At 40.9% G+C, this 25,850-nt stretch overlaps 1 protein-coding gene across 1 annotated transcript; it reads left to right on the plus strand.

Moving 5' to 3' along the window:
- Positions 1-25,605, plus strand: Ube2v2 (ubiquitin conjugating enzyme E2 V2). Its single transcript, XM_048367582.1, has 4 exons — positions 1-72; positions 12,969-13,117; positions 19,037-19,162; positions 23,884-25,605. Exons 1-4 carry the CDS (start codon positions 57-59, stop codon positions 24,028-24,030), a joined length of 438 nt encoding a protein of 145 aa, XP_048223539.1. The 5' UTR covers positions 1-56; the 3' UTR covers positions 24,031-25,605.
- The last annotated feature ends 245 nt before the right edge of the window (positions 25,606-25,850 follow it).

The following is a 25,850-nucleotide window of genomic DNA, read 5'->3' on the forward strand; positions in this document are numbered from 1 at the left end:
GTGACGTGCGCGTCCGTGCGCCAGGGGCGGGCGGCTGCGCCGGGCTGCAGGAGAAGATGGCGGTCTCCACAGGTCGGTTCCTCCGCCGTGCTGCCCGCCCGCGGTGCCGTTCCGAGCCCCCGCGCCCCGCCCGCCCCGGCGCGGCCCGGCCGCTCGCCGCCGGCCGCCTGGCGGGCACCGGGTAGCGGGCGCCGGGGGTGGGGCGCAGCCCGGCTCCGCGCTCCCCGTGGAGCGCGGCCGGCACCCGGAGGCTCGGGGTGGGGACGCACCCGCGCGGCGGCCGGGGGCCGGGGGCCGGGGCGGCCGTCGGGGCCGGCGGCGCGGGGCGGGGGGCGGGGAGCCGAGCCGGGGGGGCCCGGGCGCTGCGAGGGCGGCCCGGCCGCGGCAGGTGTCACCCTCGGGCCCCGGGCCGCGCCGGGGGTGGAGGGGCGGCGGGGAGTGGGGGGGAGCGGGCGGGGAGGCCCTGCCCGCCGGACGCCCCCCGGAGCCCGGGTGCGGGCGGGGGAGACGGGTGAGGTGACCGCTCGCACCCGGCCGACTCCCGCTCCCGACCAACCCACCGCAGCCGGGAGGCCGCACGCCGAGCCCGGCGAGAGCGAGCTCCCCGCCCGGTGCGGGGACCGGCGGTTCCTCCCGTGCCGGGCGCCGGGCGCCGCACGCCAGCCTCGCCGCCCTCCCCGCGGGGGAAGCCGTCGCCAGACCGAAGCCGAAGCCTCCGCGAGCGTCTCGCCCGTGTCCTAGGCATCCTCCCGGTCCCCTGTTCTAAGATGATAGCCCGGGATGTGTGTGCGTGTGCGTGTGTGCGCGCGCGCGTGTGCAGGTCTCCCGGGAAGCTAGACCCTAGGTAGTGTGACTGCTGTGTGACTTCATATTTCGTGGCCCCGTCGCGTCACCAGCAGGAGACGGAGTCCCCGTGTGCCCAGGTGGGAAGGCTCGGAGCGCGCCTCGCGATCGAGTCCCTGGAAGGCGCTCCGGGTACCGTGCACCCTGCCCGCGCGCGCCTGTTACTGTCAAGTGTCAGCTTTGTTTGTCCGTAGGCGACCGGAGTCCTAGCAATCCTAGCCCTGGGGAAAGAGCTCCGCGTTCTGGGGTTCAGAGCGAAAGCCGCCACAGCCAAGATTGAAAAGTCTCATTTTAATGCCGCAGGTCTAATTACTGCACGTGGTACGTGCTGTTGAACGAGACCGTGCTTCTTACAAGAGTTGCGTCCAGGTAGTTCCTTGGGGTTTGAAGTCAGGGCCTGGGCGCTGTCCCTGAGCCTTCTCCGCCCGAGGTTCCCGCGCTACTACCACCTGGAGCCACCGTGCCACTTCCAGTTTCCTGGTGGTCAATTGTAGACAAGAGTCTCATGAACTTTCCTGCACGGGCTGCCTTTGAATTGGGATATCCAGGTCTCAGCCTCCTGAGAACCTAGGATTACAGTTGTGTGTGTGTGTGTGTGTGTGTGTGTGTGTGTGTGTGTGTGTGTGTGTGTGTTTGTCTATCTCATTTAAACATGGTATTTTTCTACTTCCAATGGATGAGACAATGCTTTTTTGAAAGTATTTTAGAAAGGGTAGATTAATCCCAGTGGCACATACTGGGTTAACTGCTTTTAGTTGTTTGGGGGAGTTGAATATACATTGTAAACAAGATAGGTTATTGGCATATTAAGTCTATTTTCTGGTTTGTTTCAGTATTCTGTTACAGTTTTAAGATGTGGTTTTAGACAGTTAATTGAGGTGTCCCCCCACCCTTTTTTTTTTTTCTTTTTTGCTAGTTGTGGGGCTTGAACTGGGCCTGAGCGCTGTCCTTGAGCTTCTTTTGCTCAAGGCTAGCACTATACTACTTGCGCTACATCCACTTCTGGATTTTTGGTGGTTAATTGGAGATAATAGTGTCACAGAGCTGGGATATTATAGCTCAGTGGCAATGTCCTGGGTTCGATCCCCAGTAGCAAAAAAGAAAAGCCAAAAAGTCTCACAGACTTTTTTTCCTGGCCTGGTTTTGAACCACGATTCTTAGATATCATCTTCCTGAATAGCTTGGATTACAGGTATGATTCATGAACACCTGGCTTGAAATGAATTATTTTTTATATTATCCTATTTTACTTTTGTATTGCTTGCTTTTGGTATGTAAGAAAGGAATGGTACCTCTCTATTTCAGAAATAAGCCTATTGTTTGGTTTAAAAATTTGAAGTAGATAAACTAGATGAATGTAATATACATATTTTTCCTCTAAAATGTAGAATTTTGGTAGAAATAGTTACCTAATAGATCAAAAAGGGGGGATGTAAATAAAATGAGCAGCAACAACCTGATGACTGTGGTTTTTTTGGGGGGGGGAGAGGGTGTCTGTCATGGGGCTTGAACTCAGGGTCTGGATGCTGTCCTTAAGTTTTGTCCCTCAAGGACAGCACTGTACCACTTTGAGCCCTAGTGCCACTTATGGTTTTTTAATTGTAATAAGAGTCTCATGGGCTTTCCTGCCTAGACTGGCTTTGAACAGTGATCCTCAGATCTCAGCCTCCTGAGTAGCTAGGATGACAGGTGTGAGCCACTGGCACCTGGCTTAGTTTTAGATTTAGAATAAATGAAAATGCTAGAAAGTTTCTTTATACCTCATATTCATTTCTTACAATGAACCAAGACTGACATTAACCAAAGTTCATACTGTAATGCAATTTTGGTTTTGAAGGGTATTTTTTTTTTTTTTTTTTTTTTTTGGCCAGTCCTGGGCCTTGGACTCAGGGCCTGAGCACTGTCCCTGGCTTCTTCCCGCTCAAGGCTAGCACTCTGCCACTTGAGCCACAGCGCCGCTTCTGGCCGTTTTCTGTATATGTGGTGCCAGGGAATCGAACCTAGGGCCTCGTGTATCCGAGGCAGGCACTCTTGCCACTAGGCTATATCCCCAGCCCCCTTGAAGGGTATTTTTAAAGGAAAAGTTTAATTTTTGACTATGAAACCATGTAAATAAATGAATAACACAGGCTTAGTTTATATGGAAACCACTTGCAGCAAGGATTGCTGCATATGGGAACATGCACTTTGTCTTTGTTTTTCTAGTTGCTTAACATAATGCATCAATGCAGACCAAAAATAAATAATATGATTAAATATTTGAAAACTTCTCTTTTAAAAGCTGATTTGCTGGGCACCTGTGGCTTGTACCTCTTAAAGCTACTCAGGAGGCTGAGTTCTGAGGACTATGGTTCAAAGCCAGCCTGGGCAGGAAAGTTTATGAAATTCTTATCTCCAACTAACCAGCAAATAGCTGAAGTGGAGCTGTGGCTCATGTGGTTGGTAGAGTATTAGTCTTGAGCAAAATAGCTCAGGAACAGTTTCCAGGCCAGAATTGTAGCCCCAGACTGACACACAACAAAACAGAGAGGGCGCGCGATGTTTTTTTTCCAAAAACTGTTTTAAAGAGTTTCTGTAAATTAAATCTTTTGTGTAATAGACGATAGGGTCAGGACTGGGTTTGGGAATGATTTGTTTACAGAGTATTAGCTGATTTGTTTGAAAACAAGCACTATATTTAGTAAGTTGACTCAGCAAAGTTTCAAACTACAAAAGCTAAATCTTCAAGGCCCTGTGTGGATTCTTGATCATCTGTACTTTCAGCCACATTCATTTTACAGATTAGTAGCAGAAATATAGGTATAAAATGACTTTCACCAAATTATTTAGCTAGATAAGTAATTAACAATATAGTCAAGCTTGATTTGGTCCAGTTTTGTTCACTAGGTATGCTATAAGCAATAAGTAAACGTGGTTGCTAGCTCTTTCTTCTACCAGTCATTATGTAATATTAAGTAGTCCAGAGTTCCTCCCTCTGTCCGTCCCTTCCTTCCTTCCTTCCTTCCTTCCTTCCTTCCTTCCTCCCTCCCTCCCTCCCTCCCTCCCTCCTTCCTTCCCTCCCTCCCTCCTTCCCTCCCTCCCTCCCTCCCTCCCTCCCTCCCTCCCTCCCTCCCTCCCTTTTTCTATTCATGGCATTCTACTTTTAGAGCCAAGCCTCCGGTTCTGACTTTTTAACTGGTTAATTGGAGGTAAGTCTCAGATTTGTCTCCCTGGGCTGGTTTCAAACTGTGGTCCTCAGATCTCCTGAGTAACTAGGGTTATTTATAGCTGTGAGCCACTGCCATCAGACTTACTTTCTTCAAGTTTCTTGGGGTGGGGCAGGGTGGCGGGAGGGTGGTTCCTCTGTAGTGGGGATTGAACTCAGGGCCTGGGCACTGCCTCTGAGCTTTTTTGCTCAAGGTTAAGCACTCTTACCACTTTGAGCCACAATGCCACTTCTGGAGATCAGAATCTAAGGGGCTTTTCTGCCTGAGCTGCCATCTAATGGCTATCTTCACATCTCAAGCTCCTGAGTAGCTAGGCCTACTTGTGTGAACCAGATTTCTCATAATACTTTATCTGTTATCACATTGTAGTCTGGGTTTTCACAAAAGAAAAGCAATCAAAGTTCACAGTGATGTTTCATAACAATAAGACATACATTTAAAAACATTATAGATAATTAAAACTTAATTTTTTTTTTTCCTCTGGTGTTGGGGATTAAACAAACCTAGGACCCCATGCTTGGTAAATAAGCATTCTGCCACTTGAACCAACCCCCTAGTCCCATTCTTGTATGGAATGAAAGATTACATTAATACACTTTGTATAGCATTTTCAAGGGTTATTCATTTTGCAGCACATGTCAGTACTGTATATCTTTTTGCACCTGAAGAGTTTTTCAATATAGATATACCACATTTTGTTTATTCACAAGCCTGTTGATAACCATTTCCTTTTTAAAAAATAGCTTTTGTCTGTTGAGTAAAGCTGCTATAAATATGTATAGATTTTGGTATGTGTAAATATTACAAACATTTTTGTATAAATTTATATATATATATATATTTTCCTTTGAGTAGATAACTAGAAGTAGTATTCCTAGATAATATGATGTTGATGGTGGTGGTGGTGGTGGTATGTGTATACATGTACGTATGTGTGTGGGTGTACTGGGGCTTATACCCAGGACTTTGTGCTCTTGCTTGGCTTTTTTGCTTTTTGCTTTTTTTTTTTTTTTTTTTTTTTGTAGTAAGGATAATAGGTATGAGCCACCAGTGTTCGGCTAGTGATTGTGTTTTAAATGTTGGAAGAAGGACAGTATTTTCCCAAGGGAAATCATTTTTTGTATTTCCCACTGAAGTATATGAAGGTCTTGGTTTCTCCACATTCTCTCTAGCACTTATCTGGCTTTTGTTTCTAGAGACCCTAGGGGAGATGATGGGGTATTTTATTGTGACTGTGGTTCCCATTCCCCCATCACAAGTCTTGTGATGCTGAATATCTTTCCTTTCATGTTTTTACTTTTCATTGGTCTGTTTAGAGACAGGTCTGTTTTCAGATAGATTGTAAATATTTTCTCCCGTTTTATCATTTATCTTCTTTTTCTTCATGTGGTACTTTTCTGCCCAGTCTGGCTTGAACCATACCCTTTACCTTTTTTGGGTAGAGTCTCTAGTTTTTGCCCATAACTGGTAAGCACACACCACTGTGCCCAACTTATTGGGTGAGATGGGGATGTCAGTAACTGAAATCCTCTTAGTTTCTGCTTCTAGAACAGCTGGGATTGCAGGAATGACCCACTGTACCAAGCCTATCTTCATTTTCTTGGTGTAGTCCTTTGAAACCCCAAGTTTTAAATTTTGATGAAGACTAAATTAGCTACTTTTTTTTGTTCGAAAAGAATGTACTTTTATTTTTATTTTATTTTCTGCCAGTCCTAGGGCTTGAACTCTAGCCTGGGTGCTGTTCCTGAGCACTTTTTGTTCAAGGCTGGTGTGAATTATCTACTTTTGTCTTTATTAAAGTGGATAGTTTAGCTTTTGATATGTAATTATTGCACAGCAGGTTCTTTGCAGTAAAAAAATGTCCTATTTAAATCCTGTGAGTTCTAATTGCTTATCTAGTTATGATTATTTTAGATTATTGTCATATGACAGAGGGGTAGGAGTCTGAACTTCATCTTGCCAAATGTGGGTTTGATTTATATTTTAAAAATATTGCATAGCTAGATATTAAGCATACTACAGAGCTTTCATTCTTACGAAATACTGTATTGTGCCCTGAATGTTGTTGCCCATGATGATGTTACTGTAAAGACCAACTCGGTAACTGTTCTTCAGACCAACATCACTGGAAATACCAGTTAGAATTTACTAAACTATACTGAATGACTATGTTTCTTTAGAGGAAAAACTTCCTTTTTGCCTGGGGCTAGCCTCAGATTTCAGTCTTCCTATACCTCTACCTCTTAGAGCTGGGATTCTAAGATAAAGGGTCTTATCTGAAGTGGCTTCAGTCTTCAATTATTTCATCTCAGCTTCCCAAGATTATAGGCTGCTCCACATACCCAGCTATGACCTCACGTCTTCCGGAGTATGCTTGTCATTTCTAGTCTAATCTAGACATTAAAACTCGAGGGAACCAGAGTGTGTTGTAGCTCTCTTCCCTCCACTCGTTATTCCTGTGAAAGCCTGCCTTCATAGTTTTGTAATGGTCATTGTTAGTTTCTTTACAAGATGATGTTAGCAATTTCTATGCTTTCTTTGGGACTTTATTTCATTGAGATAGCTGTAGTGTATTGAGTCAAAATCTGCAACAACTTCGTGCATTGTATGTGAATTCACTTTTCTTCTTTACTGGATTGCAAGGTGTTGGAGAACGGATCCTGTTTCTGTGTTCAGTATCAGCTACACTTGGTATAGGCTGGTTCACAAATAGTGAGAAAGAATTAAAATATTTGTCATAAATTCACCATGTGTATATTGAATGCTTGTGTTGTCATCACTTTTGATGGTGTAAATCATTAAAAATGAGAAAATAAATTGTTCAAGTAAAATCTGTCTGTCTTGGTTTTTAGTTTAATTTTCTGAAATGAAAGAGTATTAGAAGAATACTTTGTGCCATGCTGAGCTGTTTATTCCCCCCTTATCTATTGCAGGTAGTATCTAAGAAATAGACATCCTTTTAAATGAACTATCCATGTAGTTCTGGGATTGTTGCTGGAGACCAGGGAGTAGGTAAAGGTAAACAGCAGTTCACTGGGGATGGCATAATCCTGTAATTCTAGCAACTTGTAAGGAGGAGATCTAGAGTTTGCAGTTTGAAGCCAGTCTTGACATAAAAGTTAGTGAGACTCCATCTCAACCAGTGGCTGGATGTGATGTTGGTGCTGTCGTCCCAAGCTACAGAAAAGCATAGTAGTTGAGCACAGTGGCAAGCACCTGCCACTACAGCAACAAAGGGAAGCACAAATGGGATTGCAGTCTAAGTTGGTCCCAGTTCTTGAGACCTGGAAAATCGCCAGTGTTGGCTGGGCCCAAGTGGCTCACATCTGTAATCATAGCTACTCCTACTCCAAAGGCTGAGCGCTAAGGATTATGATTTGAAGCCAGTCCAAGCAGGAAAGTCTGAGACTCTTATCTCCAGTTAACCAGCAAAAAAGCCACAAGTATGGCTGTGGCTCAAGAGGTAGAGTGCTAACCTTGAGTAGAAAAACTCAGGGACAGTACTCAGGCCCTGAGCTTAAGCTCCATGACTGGACCAAAAACAAAAAGAAAAATGACCAATGCTAAAAGTAGCTAGTGGAATGGTTCAGGTGGCAGAGGGCCTGCCTGGCAAGCAGGAAACCCCGAGCTCAAACCTCATTACTGACCTTCCCCACCAAAAGACAGTACTTGTTGTGATTCATTCTGCTGTACATAAAGGATCCTGAATTGAAGTGCTTTGCAAGTCATTGAATCCAGAAAATATACACTTATTTATTTGTATACTTTGTATACTTATTTCTTTGTAGGTAAAGGAAGTCAGATATACTTCAGATTAAAAACTGGAAATATGTTTGCATTCAGCTTTGGCTTTTGAGTTATTGCTGGTTTTTGCTCTTAATCTCGTGAGTGTGAATTCATTGTGATTGTAGGGAACTTCATTCAGTGGGAAGCCTGAAGACTTGAATTGATGTAGTTTGGCATCAAGTAGTTGTATAACTTAAAATTTATTTTTTTTTATCAACCACCTAGAAATCAACCTTAGCACATAACAGTTTTTGTGGTGCAACATCCCCATCTTGTGGCCTTTTTTGTCTCCACAGGAAGAGTTGTTGAAGCTTCAGTGGTTATTTGAAATTAGACTAGAATGCTGGGCCCTGAAGGAGAAAACATAAGTCACTATGTATTTTGGTTTTGAGTTTCATGTGTTAAAATAGCTTCTCCAGTTGCTGTAACTTTATATATTAATTATATTGCCAATAATGGGTCTGATAATCCATAGAGATGGTAAAAAGTTTAGCAGTAACAAAACAAAGTTTAGCACTAGCTAGGTTTGCTTCATTTATGATACTTTGGTAAGATGAAACGTTAATTTAACAGTTTTTTCTTTGTAGTTTTGGATGCTGGTAAAGGTCATCTGACTTAATTGATTTAAAAAGGAAGGAAAAAAGATGAACACATATTTAGATATTCTTAGGGGAATGACTTCCTATTGGCAAGGTTAGTTAAAATTGTTTAAGATTACTTGAAGCCTGGCAGGCATTGGCTTACTCCTGTATTCTCAGCTACTCAGGAGGCAGAGACCCCATCTTCAATTAGCTAGCATTAGCCAGACAGGAGGTGTGGATCACGTGGTAGAATGTCAGCTGTGAACTAGAAAGCCAAGCAAGAATGAAAGGCCCAAGTTCAAGCCCTGGTACTGACACAACACACAGAACTCCAAAAAGACTACCTGGAACAATAAAATGGTAGTACATTCTGTCAGTACAGCTTTTTTAAAAGGTAGTGGCCATATGGTATGTAAATAGAAACAATTAGGATGGTATTTATAGGAATCCAAGGAGAACTTTATTCTTTCCCTCCCTCCCTCTCTTTCTTCCAGTCCTGGGGCTTGAACTCAGGGCCTGAGCTTCTTTTGCTCAAGGCTAGCACTCTACCATTTGAGCCACAGCACCACTTCTGGCCTTTTCTGTGTATATGGTACTGAGGAATCAAACCCAGGGCTTCATGCATTCTAGGCAAACACTGTACAACCAAGCCACATTCTCAGCCCCAGGAACTTTATTCTATTTGTTTGTTTTCTTTTTTTATTAATTAAATTTTGTTGACAAGGTGCAAAAGGGGTACAGTTACATAATAGGGCAGTGAGTACATATCTTGTGATATCTTACACCCTCGTTTTTCTTTCCCTTCCCTAGATCAGGTAGGCATATATGTAGTACCCAGTGTACCAAAAACATATACAGTAGCCACGTGTCATACGCCAAAGGAAATTCACCTAGGACTTTAAATGTAACGTCAACAATAGAGTGTGCTTATTCTCGTCTTATATGACCATGTGTACATAGCTGTTGAGCTATTGTGATCCACTGATAGGTCTATTCTAGACCTTTTATGTTTAGTAGCTTGGTTTTAGATACATAATGTAAGGTCGCTGACCCAAACCTGTGGAAATACCATTTGAAAAGAAGTTTGTTGTTTTGCAGACCTGGTCTCTACTGTCATCCCCTCCCCCCACCCTAACAGTCCTAATATATCAAGGAGACCATGCCCCTTTGTTCTCTGTGTTCTAGGCTTGTCTCACTCAACATTTTTTGTTCAAGTTCTGACCATTTCCCTGCGAATACCAATATTTCACCATTTCTAATCGCTATGTAGTATTCCATTGTGTATAGGTACCATATTTTTTGATCCATTCATCTGTGGAGGGGCATGGGGGTTGTTTCCATATTTTGGCTATTGTGTTGTGAATTGTGCAGCAATAAAGATGGAAGTGCAGATGTCTTTTTGATATCTTGGGACCTGTTGTTCAGGATAGATGCCTAGGAGTGGTATGGCTGGGTCATAGGGTAGGTCTATGTTGAGCTTTTTGAGGAACCTCCATACTGTTCTCCAAAGTGGTTGTACTAATTTGCACTCCCACCAACAATGGAGAAGGGTTCCTCTCTCCCTGCACACCCTCCAGCATTTGTTGTTGCCTGAGTTCAGAGTATAGGCCATTCTAACTGGAGTGAGGTGGTATCTCAGGGTTGTTTTTATTTGCATTTCCTTTACTGCCAGGGATGTTGAACATCTCCTCATATGTCTCTGCCATTTTTATCTCTTCTCTTGTGAAGTCTCTCTTTAGCTCCTTTGCCCATTTCATAATTGGTTTACTGGGCTTGGTGTGGTTTAATTTTTGAGTTCTCTGTAGATGACAGATATCAGGCCTTTGTCTGTTGCTGTGCTGGTAAAGATCCTTTCCCATATGGTTGGCTGTCTTTCTGTTTTGGTGGCTATGTCCTTAGCTGTGCAGAAACTTTTTAATTTGTAGTAGTCCCATTTGTCGAGCCTCTCTCCTATTTGTTGTGCCCCTGGGACTCTATTCAGGAAGTTCCTTCCTGTGCCTATAAGTTCTAGCATCTTTCCTACTCTGTCCTTCAGTAGTTTCAAGGATTCAGGTCTGATGTTGAGGTCCTTGATCTATTTTGAGTTGATCTTGGTGCATGGTTATTGGCTAGGGTCTACTTTGAGTTTTCTGCATATAGCTGCCCAGTTCTCCCAGCACCAGTAGTTGAAGAGGCTCTGTTTTTTCCATTGTATGTCTTTGGCTCCTTTGTCGAATATCAGCTGACTGTAAAGAGTGCAGTTTTATTTCTGGGTCTTCTATTCCATTGGTCTTCAGGTCTGTTTTTATACCAATACCAGGCTGTTTTGTTATAATGGCTCTATAATAGAGCTTGAAGTCTGGTATTGTGATTCCTCCTGTGCTGCTTCTTTTGCCTAGAATTGCTTTGGCTATTCTAGGTCTTTTGCTGAGGAACTGTATTCTTAACGTTAATGGAGATAAATAGAAGTTTTATGTCACACAGTATAGGCACGAGAATGATCATAGTAAAAATTGGTTATTTGTGGAAAGAGCCAGAGCGGCACATGTGCGGGCCATAAGGTAATCAGCTCCGGGGAGGTGATGTGGGACCCGCGCTATTCCATTACAACTGCCCTGTGAGGAAACACCACTGGACTACTCCTAGAGCCCCTCCCTGCATGGAGAGTCTCCTCCTTCACAGCTTTCCTTTCGCTTTCAAATGAGCTTGCTCTCTTTACCTGAAAACACTTACATTGTTTAAAGAAGATTCCCTTTGAGGAATTCCCATTGAGGATTCCTGAATCCACAATGATTCAGTGACGTAAGAAATATTTAAAAAAAAAATTTTTTTTTTTTAGGTAAGAACTATTGTGATCTGATTTTTGTAGTTGAGGAAATGTTGCCCAGATCACATGTCAAAAGTGTGCAGAACTAGTGTGGGACTTGGGAGTGGACTCCTAGGTTTGTGCTCATATCACCAGCGTGTACTCCTTTGTAGCTTGCAGTGTTGTGCAAAGGGGAAAACAATTGTTGTAGTCTAGACACTAGGTTTTAGTGCTGGATCTGCCATTATGTGCTGTGTGATCTGGGAAGGTCTCATAACTTTAGTTTCAGGGTTTTGTTTTTTATTTCCAGGACTAATGGTATAACATAGCACTAATATGTGTTAGTAATTTTGATTATTTTTAATGTTACTTACAACACCTTTGTATTTCTGTGATGTATCATCTTCAAATATTTTTATGTTGCACAGAACAAAAAATGGTTAGTAGTTTCTGTTTTAAAATTAGAGTAATGAAAGGTTTTTCATTATACATCTGGAAGGGACATGAGTTACTAAGAATTAGGAAGTAGAAGAGATCTTTGACTTTAGCAGGAGAAACAATTACAAAAAATGATGGAGTCAGTTCTTTTAAGGAGACCTGATTTTGCGGGGGGGGGGGGGGTGGTGAGAAGGGACTGGTCTTGGGGATTCTCAGGGCCTGGGCGCTGTCTCAGAGCTAGTGCTCTACCACTTGAGCCACAGGGCCACTTCTGGCTTTTTTTGAGTAGCTTATTGGAGATAAGAGTCTCATAGACTTTCCTACCTAGGCTGGCTTTGAACTGGGAACCTCAGATCTTAGCTTTCTGAGTAGCTAGGGTTCTAGGCATGAGCCACTAGTGCCTGGCTGAGATGTGATTTTTTTTTCTTTCAGCTTTGAAATTGTGTGTACTTATAGAACATGTGATAGCGTTGAGGGAGATTGCACGTAAGATGCTATTTGAGAGCATAGAAAACCTCTTGATAGAGAAACTAAGGCCAGTAATTCAGACAAAGTAGAAAATTTTATGGTTTATGGTTGGCTACCAGGGATTGGACATTCTAATGAGGACAGAGAGAGAGAGAGCATGAAAGCCGAAAAAGTAGGAGGTTCTAGATCAAAAGACTTATATGTTAGGATTTTAGGGATCTAGCAAGGAGTAATGAGGTCTAAAGAGCAAAATCATGTGTGGCATGGGGTTGAGACGTAGAAAAGGATAGTGAATGCTGAATGGTTGGACCAGGAACAAAAGAAAGCACCTTTCTCAAAGCCAGCGACTCTCCAGTGACAACTGAGGGCTGCCTTGGGAGAGAGGACCCCACTCGTTCCTCACGGAAACCCTGACAGCAAGAGGAAGGATGGGAGATGAGGCCCTACCAACACTCTGGAAAGCCCAGTCTCTTGGTACATTTTCTCACGCTGAATATAATTCTCATCAAAAATCATTAGAGTGAACTTGAGCTTACATGAACTGTCTGTCATGCCTGCTTATTTGACTCAAAAAAATAGAAAAATCATGTGGGAAAAATATTCATTATTTCCTTGTGATGCATTTATGCAGTATCAACTTAAATAAATGGAAATGAATATTTTATGCTTCTGTTAATGTTTGATACAATGCTTATAGTATTTTTATTTTGAGGAGTTGTTAGACTAAGCATTTGCTGGGCTAGAATGTGTAAAAATAATCTTTTGGGAAAATTTTTGAAAAAAATCAATCTGAAAAAAGCTGAATTTAAATGTAGTTCTTTTGTGAGCTTTTTACATTTATGCTGACATTCTTTTGTATAGGAGTTAAAGTTCCTCGTAATTTTCGCTTATTGGAAGAACTTGAAGAAGGACAAAAAGGAGTAGGCGATGGCACGGTTAGCTGGGGCCTCGAAGATGATGAAGATATGACACTTACAAGGTGGACAGGCATGATTATTGGGCCACCAAGGGTCAGTGCTGTAATTATATGTTTTTTCTATTAATATTTATTGTTAAACTTTTTTTGTTTGTTTCGATGTTTTTGTCGGTTGTGGGGCTTGAACTCTGGTCCTGGGCACTGTCCCTGAGCTCTTGAGCTCAAGGCTAGCCCTCTACCACTGGAGCCACAGTGCCACTTCCTGTTAAAAAACATTTGATGTTCTAGTATTGATATAATAAACAATATGATAACTTCTAACTGAAATAATGCTTCTCTGTTAATTTACTTTGTATGCAATTATTGATGCCTCATATTCAGTATAATTATATACTAGAGGAATAGAGTGGGATAAAGAAGAGTGGCAAACGTTATTGCCATCAAGGTGTTGGTAGTATTTAGTAGAAGAGGAAAGAAAATCAGTTACAAGTCACAGATTCTAAATATGGCAGCGCAAATTCATTGTGGGACTTTAGAATATGTTTCTTCTAGCTGGAATAAATTGAGGAAGGCTCAACAGTGGAGGAAGTTGCCTTTGGAATGAGCCATAAAGGACTGACTAGTAGGATTTCTGAAGGTGGTGATGGGGATGGAGAACATTCCAGATAGAGAGGAAAAAAGGTGAGGAAATGGAGAGGATATTTATTTGGGAATAGTAAACAGTCACTTTGTCTTAACATGTTCTTAATCCGCTTGTATAACTGAGGGTTTTTAAATTGGTTTGTATTGAGTGAACATTGCTGTTTGTCCTCGGATGCTTCATATGCTTTGGAAATACCAGAGGCCTGGATTTCTTTATTTATAAAATACTTTTTAAAAAGTCTAGGAATTGGTTGGGAGTGTAGCTCCGTGGCTGAACCAATGGCTTAGTAAGGGAACCAACAAAGCAAAACAAAACAAAAATCTAGGCTTCTTACATATTTTCTGGTATTGTTGGTAGCTGGCTTGTTAAGCATTATTCCTAAATCTCAGGTTTGTAAAGTTTCAGTTTTACTCAAAATCTTTTCTAGATTGAGAAAATTTTTTCTGTATTACATTCCTAAACTCAAATGTTAGACAGTGTTCTCTGCAGTGTCTTTGAGGTCTGTTGAATGGTGGGTTTTTTTTTTGTTTTGTTTTGTTTTGTTTTATTTTTGCCAGTCCTGGGACTTGAACCCTGGCTTCTTTTTGCTCAAGGCTAGCACTCTGCCACTTGAGCCACAGCGCCACTTCTGGCCGTTTTCTATATATGTGGTGCTGAGGAATCGAACCCAGGGCTTCATGTATATGAGGGAAGCACTCTTGCCACTAGGCCATATTCCCAGCCCTGTTCTATGTTTTTGTCTTTTGGGAAATAGCACACATTTGTAGAGATTTTGTTGTTTTTCAGTCTTTGGTTTTGAAAGCATGCCAACTATTTTGCTGTTGGGTAAAATGTAGATTTACTCTTGACTTGTTACAAAACAGGCAATGTTAATTTAGTGTGAGTATGTGTGTGTGTGTGTTTGATGGTGGTACTGGGGTTTGTTCTTGTTTACTACCTCACAGTTGCTAGGCAGATATTGTCTACTGCTGAGCCATGCCTCTAAACCTATGCATTTTATGTTTTTAAAAAAAATTTTGCAATATTTATGCATACTCCTAAACATTTCCTTCTTTCTTTCCTTGCTGAGATTTTTCCTTAAGACATTTGAGGGAAGAAATATGATATTGATGGTTAGAAGTCTTCATAACTTTGTGTTTGTAAGAAAAACCTTGATTGTTTTTAACTGCATATAACCATTACCCTTATCTGTGTAGAAAAACAAAAATCAATTGTTACTAGCATTCAGAATGAGAGTAGTTTTAAGATTTAGGTCAGAACTTGGTGGAATCTTAATTGGAAATTATTTAGATTTGGCTTTTTTTTCTAGCCAATGGACTTACCAGCAGACTTAAACCTTGAGAATGTTTCATAGCTAGTGTCTCCGTTTGTTAGTGGTCCTGTGGGAAGAACCTTAGCATAGTTCCCAGATGTGGAGGAACTGCTCTAACTCCTACTTGATCTTCGTATGTGGTGGAGGTCCCTAACAGGATTCCCAAGCTAGCCACTTTTCTTGGTGTCATTGAAGCACATACAGTAAGTGCTGTGTCTTGCCCATGCCCAATGTGTGCAAGAAGGTCAAGGCTATTTCTCAAGAGTTGCTGTACTCAGAACACATAGACAAGATAAAAAGACCTTCCCTCACCAGGCACTGCTGGCTCACGCCTGTAATCCTAGCTAGCTACTCAGGAGGCTGAGATCTGAGGATAGTGGTTCAAAGCCAAGCCCAGGCAAGAAAGTCTGTGAGACTCTTCTCTCCAGTTAACCACCAGAAAAATCAGAAGTGGCACTGTGGCTCAAGTGGTAGAGCACTAGCCTTGAGCTGAAGTGTTCAGGGACAGTGCCTAGGAACAGAATTCAAGGTTCAAGCCCCACAACTGCCCCTCCCCCCTTTTCTGCTGTGAGTTTCTGTCTTGGAGCTTTAGGGGAAAATAATTTATAACAAGTTTATGGCTGAAGCACCTGTAATAAAACAAATTAACAAGAGAAAAAGGTGCACATTTGTTTTATTTAGGTTTTAGATTACATACCAACTTTCAGAAGTGAAGACCTAAAGAATCAGGTTAGTATTTTTATGTTAAGTTTGCTGAAAAGTAGCTAGTTGAATATGATTGAACAAAAAGTATGATCAAGTGGTAATAAATCGAAGGGAGAAACTTGGCAAGTTCTTTTTTTAGAACGTGAAATATTTGCAGCAAACTTGTCCCCAAATTTGAGTGATTCTTCAGCTAGTCTGTATCCTAGGAAAACTCGAACTGTTCAAGGCCAGGTGTGGCAGCATGTGCCTGTTACCACCAGTGACATGGGGTAGCCCAAATACATTCCTATCTGGCCTGGGCATGGAACGCGAGGTCCTACCTCAAATAACCAGAGCAACCGGGTGCCGGTGGCTCACGGCTGTGATCCTAGCTACTCGGGAGGCTAAGATCTGAAGATCAATCACAATGTGAAGCCAATCTGGGCAAGAAAGTCTGTGAGACTCTTTAAGCTTAAAAAATTTGAGGCCAAGTGCAGGTGCTCATGCTTGTAATCCCATCTACTTGGGAGGCAGAGATCAGGAGTTCCATAGTTTGAGGCCATCCTGAATGAAATATTCGTAAAATACTATCTAATCCAATAATTTAGGCCTCGTGATTCAAACCTGGTCCTAACTGCTCAGGGAACCATAGTAGGAGGATGGAGGCCTGAGGCTGGTTCCCACCAGCGGTGTGGGAACTACCTGTGAAATAACTAAAGCACACTGGAGACATGGCTCCATGTCTAGCGAGTAGGAGACCCTGAGGTAGACAGATTGTGTTGTGAGTTCAACAGATATACCTCGTGACCTATATCCATATTGAGAGATAGAACATCTCATTTGTTCCAGAAGATTATACATTTTCCCACCCCTATTAAGAATACGTTTGCATGTTTTAGAACTTCTGTTCTATCAGTGGAATTGTACAGATTTCTGTTTGCTTTCTTGGCTTTTTCTTCTTAACTATAGTACTGGGACTGAACTCAAGGTCTTGAGCTTGCTACATTAAGCCATATGACATTTAATATTTTTTTAAAATTTTGAGATAGGATCTTGTTAAAAGTTGCCCAGGCTTGTCTTAACATCTGCCTCTACATTCTGAGGAGCTGGATTACATGTGTTTGCTACTACTGGCTTAACTTTATTTTCCTCAAAGATTTGTGCAAAGGAACTTCAGTTCAATATATCCAGTTATATGTACAACGAATCTTGATCACTATTACCCCTTTCAATTCTGCCCTTTTTTAAAAAGTCCTTTTGATAGTCTGATATATTCAGTTGAAGGATAATCTCTTTAGGATTGTCTGCTTTAGTCGTTATTATATAATAGATCCCAAATGCTGGGTATGTAATAATAGTGATAGTAGTTTATTTGGATAAGTTTTACATCGCTCTTTTTCAACATTTTGAGCTATTTAATAATGTGTCAGATTATCATATACATTTCAAATTACAGCAGTTTAATATTGCAAATCTGATAATCAGTTGGTAATGGGTCTTATGGGAAAAGATTCAGTTTTAGTGAGATTTAGAGATGGCAGTTAGCTTCTTTCCTCACTGAGCCAGTATATACTAAATTCATTGTTTTCAGACAGGTGCTTAATGGCTCACACCCGTAATTCTAGAGTACCTGGAAGCCGAGACCTGAGGATCACAGTTTGAAGCACTTGGGGCACACTAAGCTGTGAGATTCTTATCAATTAACCAGCCAAAAGCTAGACCCGGAGCTGTGACTCAGGTGGTAGAGCTCCAGCTGTGAGTGAAAAAAGCTGAGCCAGAGTCTGTTGCCCTGAGTCTAAGTTCCCCCAAAATGTTATTTTCACTTATATTTTACTTTTCTAATGACAAAGTCAAACAAAGCCTTAAGGAGAAAGAAAAACTACAGTCATAGAAATAAACCCCCTAGATAATCTACAAGTTTAGAATGAATATTTTAGAAAACCTATTTTAAAATGATGTAAAAGCAGTTTACTGTTATGTTTCTGAATTTAGATAATAGGATATGAGGAACCACAAAATTAGTGAAGTAGTAATGGGAGGCATGAAATAATTGATGGTATGATATCCACCCACCCCCATTTTTGTAAGTTACTGCTTGCTATACCTACACAAGGTGACTGTATTGCTGGATGACTAGGGGCATATTTCAAGTGGTGAAGTGCCTTTATAGACCCTCAGTTGAAACTCTAGTACCGCATGGGGCTTGATAGCCATGACCATACTTTGTCTTCCTTTTGAGAATGGAAAGGGTAACTAATTGTTAGTAATTAATACTGGAATAAAATGAATACACAGATCAAATCCTCTGCCTATATGTTACATAGTCTTATTATGTGTCCCTTTTTAGCAAAATCTAAATTTAAGTGGTTTTGTTCTTATAATTTGTTGTAGACATTTTTTTGTACAACAAAAAGTTAAGAGAGGGGCTGGAGATATGGCCTAGTGGCAAGAGTGCCTGCCTCCATATACATGAGGCCCTGGGTTCGATTCCCCAGCACCACATATACAGAAAATGGCCAGAAATGGTGCTGTGGCTCAAGTGGCAGAGTGCTGGCCTTGAGCAAAAAGAAGCCAGGGACAGTGCTCAGGCCCAGAGTCCAAGCCCCAGGACTGGCAAAAAAAAAAAAAAAAGTTAAGAGAACCATACTCATACTATTTTGTTTATTTGTTTTGTTTTTGTTGCCAGTACTGGAGCTTGGACTCAGGGCCTGAGCACTGTCCCTGGCTTCTTCTTGCTCAATGCTAGCTACCTCTTGAGCCACAGCGCCACTTCTGGCTTCTTCTATATATATGTGGTGCTGAGGAATGGAACCCAGGGCTTCATGTGTACGAGAAGAGCACTCTACCATTAGGCCATATTCCCAGCCCCCATACTCATACTCATTGTTTTAGGGTTTTTGTTTATTTGTTTGGCTGGTTGTTTTTGTTTTTTTGTCATGGGGCTTGAGTTCGGCCTGGGCGCAGTCTCTCTCACCTTTTTTACTTAAGGCTAGTTAGTGTTCTATTACTTTGAGCCACAGCACTACTTCCAGTTTTCTGGTGGTTAACTGGAAATTAGAGTCTCACAGACTTTCCTGCCCAGGTTGGCTTTGAACAGGGATCTTCAGATCTCAGCTTCCTGAGTAGCTATGATTATAGGCATGAGCTACCAGTGCCTGGCAATTGTTTTAGCTTTTTAAAAAAAATCTTTGTTTTTAACTATGTTTGTTGAATATTTCCCTCTGTGGATCAAATAAGTTTGAGTGTACAAAAAAATTAATTCTTAATCTTGAACACCATCATAATAAATATGCTCGTACTATTTTTCTTTTTATCACTTGGACATTATCGTAGGTATTCTGATTATGATTTTCTTTTAATTTTTTGTCTTCCAGACAAATTATGAAAACAGAATATATAGCCTAAAAGTAGAATGTGGACCTAAATATCCAGAAGCTCCTCCATCAGTTAGATTTGTAACAAAAATTAATATGAATGGAATAAACAATTCCAGTGGAATGGTAAGTTAGACTTTAAAAAAGCATAAATATATGTATGTAACATCTAGTACATAATATGGAGAAAGTTTTTAAAAACCATTGTTTAGGTGAAAGACTAAAGAAATGTGTCACTCGGGGTGGAGGCAGGAAGATTGAGAGTTCAAGGCCAGCGTGGGCTTCAAAGGAAGGATCTTTGTCTTAACAACAATATAAAGTTTGTCTTATGTTGTTTTTCTTCGTGTAGCCTTAAAAACTTTAATGATGCAATATTAACACTTTTCGTAGGAGTTTATTTGTGGTTTTATTTTGATTGAATCCTTAATTTGGTGAAGATACTATTTCTCAATGAATATTTTTTTTGGTAGAGTTAAGGTACATGTGGTGAGAATAAAAGGACAGAATACTCATAAGGATGTTTTTCTTTGAGGAACACGTGTATCTACTGGAATAGTCATGGCTGACCATGACCTTGAGAGCTTGTTGGGAGGTTCTAGCCGGGGAGCGCAGCTACTCGAGTACCCTTGACCGAAGACCGGTCCTCCTTTCTCGGGGAGGACACTCATGGAGCAGTGAGGGAGGAAGGGGACACCCGCCTAGACAGCCAGATCAGCCGAGTCAACCCTGGCGACCAATGGGGTGACAGATGTCGCAGCCAGATCACCCTCACATCCCACCATGATCTTGTTAGAGCTAATAGTCCAAAAGAAGGTGCTGTAGTGTACTCATATTTAGTTAAAATAGCTCAGTTTTCACTACCTTGCGTATGAAACTGTAACCCCTCTGTTCATTACTTTGACAATAAAGAAAAAATTCAGTTAAAAAAATAGCTCAGTTTCTAATGTGTGCAGATTGTTAGGTTTGTGTTAGGACTTTGGGGTCCACACTGTGTTGGTGCCATATAGAGAGCACACTCACAGGCAAATACATGTTAGGAAGCAAAAATTATGTCAGTACAATGATAGGCATGTTGTCATCCTAGGAAGTAAGATGCAGTCTGTATCTTTGACTTTTCGTGTGTTTGTTCGTGCCATCTCCACCAGTGTTTTTCATACCTCTTAATACATCATGTGTATAGACATACCATCCTTCCTTCCCCTTTCTCCCTCCTTGTGTACTATTAAAAACGGTTATAAACAAATTCCTTCAATTCTATTCTAACATTAAAGGATTTCTTGTAGATTCCTTTCTTTCCACATTTGTCCAATTTCCCCTGCAAGTAACCTTTGGCAACAAGCACAGTTTTTGGATTTAGAGCTGGCTCCTTGACTGATCCTTGCCTCGTGTGCAGTTCTGAGGCTAGATTTCAAAGGGCCTGGTGCTTCCTGGCTAGGTGCACTAGCCCAAAGCATGACCCTGAGGGGATAAAAGGTCAGTGAAGGTTATTAAAAACCTCAGCCTTGGACATGCTGACAGGACCACTCTTTGTATCTCACCGCACCCTTCTCTCCTGCAAACTTCTTTCAGCTCAAACCAAAAATAAAGAGTGCCCTTTCCACTTTCCCGTTTCCTGTCAGTCTTTGTGACTTGGTACTGAGGAATTGAACCCAGGGCTTCATGCAAGCTAGGCAAGTGCTTACTCTACCACTAAGCCACATTCCCAGCCCGCCTCCAGCTTTTTTTATTTTTATTTTTTTATCCATGAGATAGGTCTTGTATTTCCTGGACTGGTCTAGATACCATCCTTCCACTTACATTTTCTACATGAATAATATCACAGCTATGTGTCACCATGCATAGCTGTTGCTATTTCTGTTGAGATGGAGTCTTGGTAACCATTTAATTTTCATACCAATACCAGGGCTTGATTTTAGCCTGGTACTCTTGCTCAGTTTTTGTTCATACCTTTGAGCAACAGTGCCACTTGTAGTTTTCACAAACTTTTCTGCCCAGGCTGGCTTTGAATATGTTGAATATGTTTTCTATGCCTTTTCATTTGTACTTTGTCTTTTATATTCATTGTATCCCATAGGTCTTCATGTTTCATTCATATTTTCATAGTATTTTTTTCTTTGTCTTGATTTGAGTGATCTAATTCTTCCTCCTGGGTCTATAAGCCTTGATACTTTATTTTCATATTTTCCCACTCTTTATTAATTTGGGTTTTCTTCACGTTTTATTTCATTTTAATTCTAAAAGTGATGTACAGAGAGGTTACAGTTACATAAGTCAGGTATTTAGTACACTTCTCTTTGAACAGTGTCACCCCCTCCCTCATTTTCTCCCAGTTTTTTTCCCTCCCTTCCTTCTTTCCTCCCTCTAGTGAGCGTTTCAACTGAGGTTTTTACTTTGGCTATTGAGCTTTTCTTTTCAGTATTTTCAGTCTCTAGATTTCTGTATCTGTAGGGAATTTCTCTCTTATATCCTGAATTTCCTTTCTTATCTCTTGAATTCTCTTTGAATTCATTCAGATGTTTATACATGTCTTCTTAATTTTGTTGGTTATTCATTGTTCTTTTTAAGTTTATTGTTTGAGATGTCATCTGTTTTGCTGATACTCAAGTCCTTTATTGTAGAATTGTTGACCTTTGGAGGAGATCTGCCTTGATTTTCTCATATTACTTTCTACATTGGGATTTGTGAATTTTAATATCTGGTATTCTTTCAGTGGAAATATTCAGTGTTTAGGCATACTAGTAGTGTACAAGTTGAAGTCTATCTTCTCATCACACTGGAGATTTGGCTCAAAATGCTCACTTATGTTCAAGACACTGGCCCTGGCTTCCTACTCCTTTTAGGGAGTAGAACAGTAGCTGCAGAAGCAATCACAGTTGATAGACACACCCATTGTGAGAATTTAGTAAGCCCCAATTAAAATTCATCACTGAGCCAAGTTCCTGTTGCTCACACCTGTAATCTTACTCAGGAGCTTGAGCCCTGATTGCAACCTAAGCCAACTGGAGCAGAAAAGCCTGTGGGACTCGGTCTGCAATTAGCCAGACAAAAGCTGGGCTATAGACATGGCTCAAGTGGTAGAGCTCAAACTGAGTGCGTTTCTTGAGTTCAAGCCCGGTTACTGACAGAAATAATCACTATCATGCTCTAGTATCTTTAGAGGAATAGTGGAGCCAAGATAATTCTTATGAACTAGGTAGTTACTAGTTAATTAGGGTAGTAATGGAAGTAGAAGGGATAGTATTAATGAATAGTATAGGATGTATAATGAAATAATGATGGGTTAGGAGATGGCTAAATAAAGGGAATAATGAGAAAGAGATAGAAAAGATCCAGGGGATAGGAATGTGGCTTAGTGGTAGAGTGGTTGCCTAGCATGCATGACATGCTGGTTCATTTACTTGGTATTGTTGTATCTGGTCAGCCAGGACTCATAACAGCCTAATCACCAGCACTCAGTCAATCGGGCTAGGAGTCTTTATTTAGCTGTGCAGAGTGTCTGCTCCCTACCATCCGATGGTAAACAGCAATGAGCCACTGCAGGGCTGGGTTTTTAAAGGTAGCAGCTATGCATTCTACGGCAGGTGGTCACATACTCAGGGGGTCAGAGAAAGTCACAAACGGGTTAAGCAAGCCATTTACAGAAGCAGAATTTCGCAGTCAGGCTGACCTAATATCAGCTTTATTTTAACAACTGTTACCATGTTTCCCTAATATCAACCAACCAAGCATGAGTGGGCTAAAACAATCCAGGACTCAATCGTAAGTGAATCACCTTGACAGTTGCCATGGCATTTCTGTAACTACTACTATGGTTATTTCTATAATCTATTACTATTACTATGATCATTTTCACAATCTGTTACTATGGTTGCTACCTCGGTAACAGAGAGGAACAAGGGCTACATATATTTTTTAAGTGTCAAACTATAAGGAACTAGTCTCACAGGTGGGGGTGCATGGAGTCACCAAAATGGAGTTATAGAAGCTAAGAGTAAACTCTAAGACAGTGAAATTTTACAAGCGGGGGGGGGGGGGCTACACTTTTCCTTGGTTCTCACAGGTATCACATAAACAAAAAATTCATTAAATCATTTTTTAAAAAGAGAAAAGATCCAGCCAAAGATACAATGGAAAAAAGGGAGAGGCAAAGGGAGGGGATTTGTGATGTGGGAAGAGAGGAGAAAAGAGATTTGACAATCTGACAATCTTAAAATGAGAACAAGGTAGGCAGAGGCTCATGCCTCTAATCCTAGCTACTTAGGAAGCTGAAATCTGGAAGATGAGGTTCAAAGCCAGCTGGAGCAGATAAATCAAGGATATGCCATCTCCAATTAACCAGCAAAACGCCAGGCTGCAAGCATTGCTCAGGTGGTAGACTTATTTTATTTTTGGCTGGTCCTAGGGCTTGAACTCAGGGCCTGAGCACTGTCCCTGGCTTCTTTTTGCTCAAGGCTAGCACTCTACCACTTGAGCCACAGCACCACCTCTGGCTTTTTCTGTTTATGTGGTGCTGAGGAATCGAACCCAGGACTTCATGCATGCTAGGCAAGCAGTCTACTGCTAAGCCATATTCCCAGCCCCTAAATATACCATTTCTGAACTTGCATCTTCTTTAAAATATGCTTAATGAGGATGCAATAGTGCTATCTTTTTATTTTTCTCTTTTAGATAGGGTTTTGTTATGTAACCCAGGAAGGCCTTGAACTATGTAGCTCAGGTTGATTTTGAACTTTTAACCCTCCTACCTCGGCCTCCCCAAGTTCTGATAGGTGAATGCTATCCTGTCTGGCTATGGTTCCATAGTACTTTAAACCTGGAAATTAATTGTGCTCTTTTTTCCACTTCAGGTGGATGCACGGAGCATACCAGTGTTAGCAAAGTGGCAAAATTCCTATAGCATCAAAGTTGTACTTCAAGAGCTGAGACGTCTAATGATGTCCAAGGAGAATATGAAGCTTCCACAGCCACCCGAAGGACAAACATACAACAATTAATTGTAGTGAATCTCAGATTTGTCTTACATCAACAACCTTCTACTCATATTAATGTCTTGATTAAATATCACAATGCAAAATACCTACACATTAAGTAAGAGAATTCCAGCTGGTAAACATGACCTGGACACTTGTAAGAATATATTTAATATATGTACACCCATTATATTTTCAGGTTACAGGAGGAAAAATGCAGCAGAATTTTTCTTTCTCTTGTTAAGGCACTGTCACTTAAACATGAACCTGGAGTACTCGAATTAGAACTCAGGTTTTCAAGGTGAAAGTATGGTGAGAAGAGTCAGATGGCAGTGGAAAATGAGTGTGCTTCTGAAACAAAATCTCCAGAAGGAAAAACGGAAGTGGCATGCTTTATCCATCTTACTTAGTGAAAAAGCTACAGTTGAAATTGGTTAAAGTAGCAGGTACAGTGAATATTGTCACAAATTGTGTTAATTTTTGAAATGGTGTGGGTGCTGACTACTAGTAGTATCAAATATGTTCAGGATTGTTTTGATACCTGTATTTATAATAAAAAGATGTTGGGGGGGTCGATGAATTTCTGTTAAAAGCTGTTCCTGTGTGTTACATGTAACAGACATGACAAATATTTGTTTACAGTCTTTGTTTAATAAACCATGCATTTATGTTTAAGTCAACAAAAAGGAAATAAGTGTATGGATATGTGATTTTGAGATTAAAGGTAGTCTTAAAAATGTAAATAAAATGTGGAACTGTCCTAAGAGACTATGCCATTTCTATTACGATATAGTATATATAAATAGTTATCTTGTCAAGGTAGCAAAAGTTAGAATTATTATAGCTTTTCATCAAAATACACCCTTTATTATGTATTCTATTTTGTAAACTTGTGATTGGAGTTTGCGGAGCTTTTACTTATCAAATAATTTATGTTCTTTTTGCACCATGGAATTTACTTTGCACTAGTTATTACATATCTAATTTGATTTCCTCAGAAATAATAACATTAAAATATTAAAATACCATTAAAAAGGTCTTTGGTGCCAGTATGTGAGGCCCTGGGTTAAATTCCTGATATTGAGTACAAAAAAAAACTCCTCTGAATTACAGCAATTCTTAGAGAATTAGATTGTATTCCCATTTGTCTTCATTACACTTTTTCGATGACTTTATTGAATAGAATGAATTGATTGGAGCCATTTCTTCCTGTAGTTAATGCTTTTGCAACTAACACAGTTTAATTTTATCCATTCCACTCTACAAATAGCTAATTGTGAAGTCAGACATTCGTTTATACTCTACGAAAATGACATGAGCCTTTAGATCATTGTTGCACGTGAAGTATATTTTATGTCAAGGTCACTGTTTCCACTGTATATTGCTTTGATACAGATGTCTTATGAATTCACTGCAGACTATTGAAAGACAGGTAAAAAGGGACCTTTTATTTTGGCAAGTTTGATTTTCTCATCTTTTATTCAAGAATATATAGGCAAGCCAAAATCATGATTGTCAACATGCTACATTACATGTCCAAACTTGTAAAAGAAAGGAAAAGCTGTTGACTTGGGGTTATTAAAACTTTTTAGGTACTTTTTTTTTTTTTTAATTGGTACTGGGGTTTGAACTCAGGGTTTCTCCCTTGTTTAGTTTGCCTGCTTGCAAGTCTGGTACTCTACCACTTCAACCATGCTTCTAGCTCTGCTCTTTCTGCAGGTTATTTTAGAGATGGAATTTTGTGGACTCTCCTGTCTTGTCTAGTTTCAGACTGAGATCTGGCAGATCTCAGCTTCCCGAGTAGCTAGGACTACACATATGGAGCCACCGGTGCCTGGTTTAAA

Source organism: Perognathus longimembris, chromosome 18 (genome assembly GCF_023159225.1).
Source record: "Perognathus longimembris pacificus isolate PPM17 chromosome 18, ASM2315922v1, whole genome shotgun sequence".
Lineage (NCBI taxonomy): Eukaryota > Metazoa > Chordata > Mammalia > Rodentia > Heteromyidae > Perognathus > Perognathus longimembris.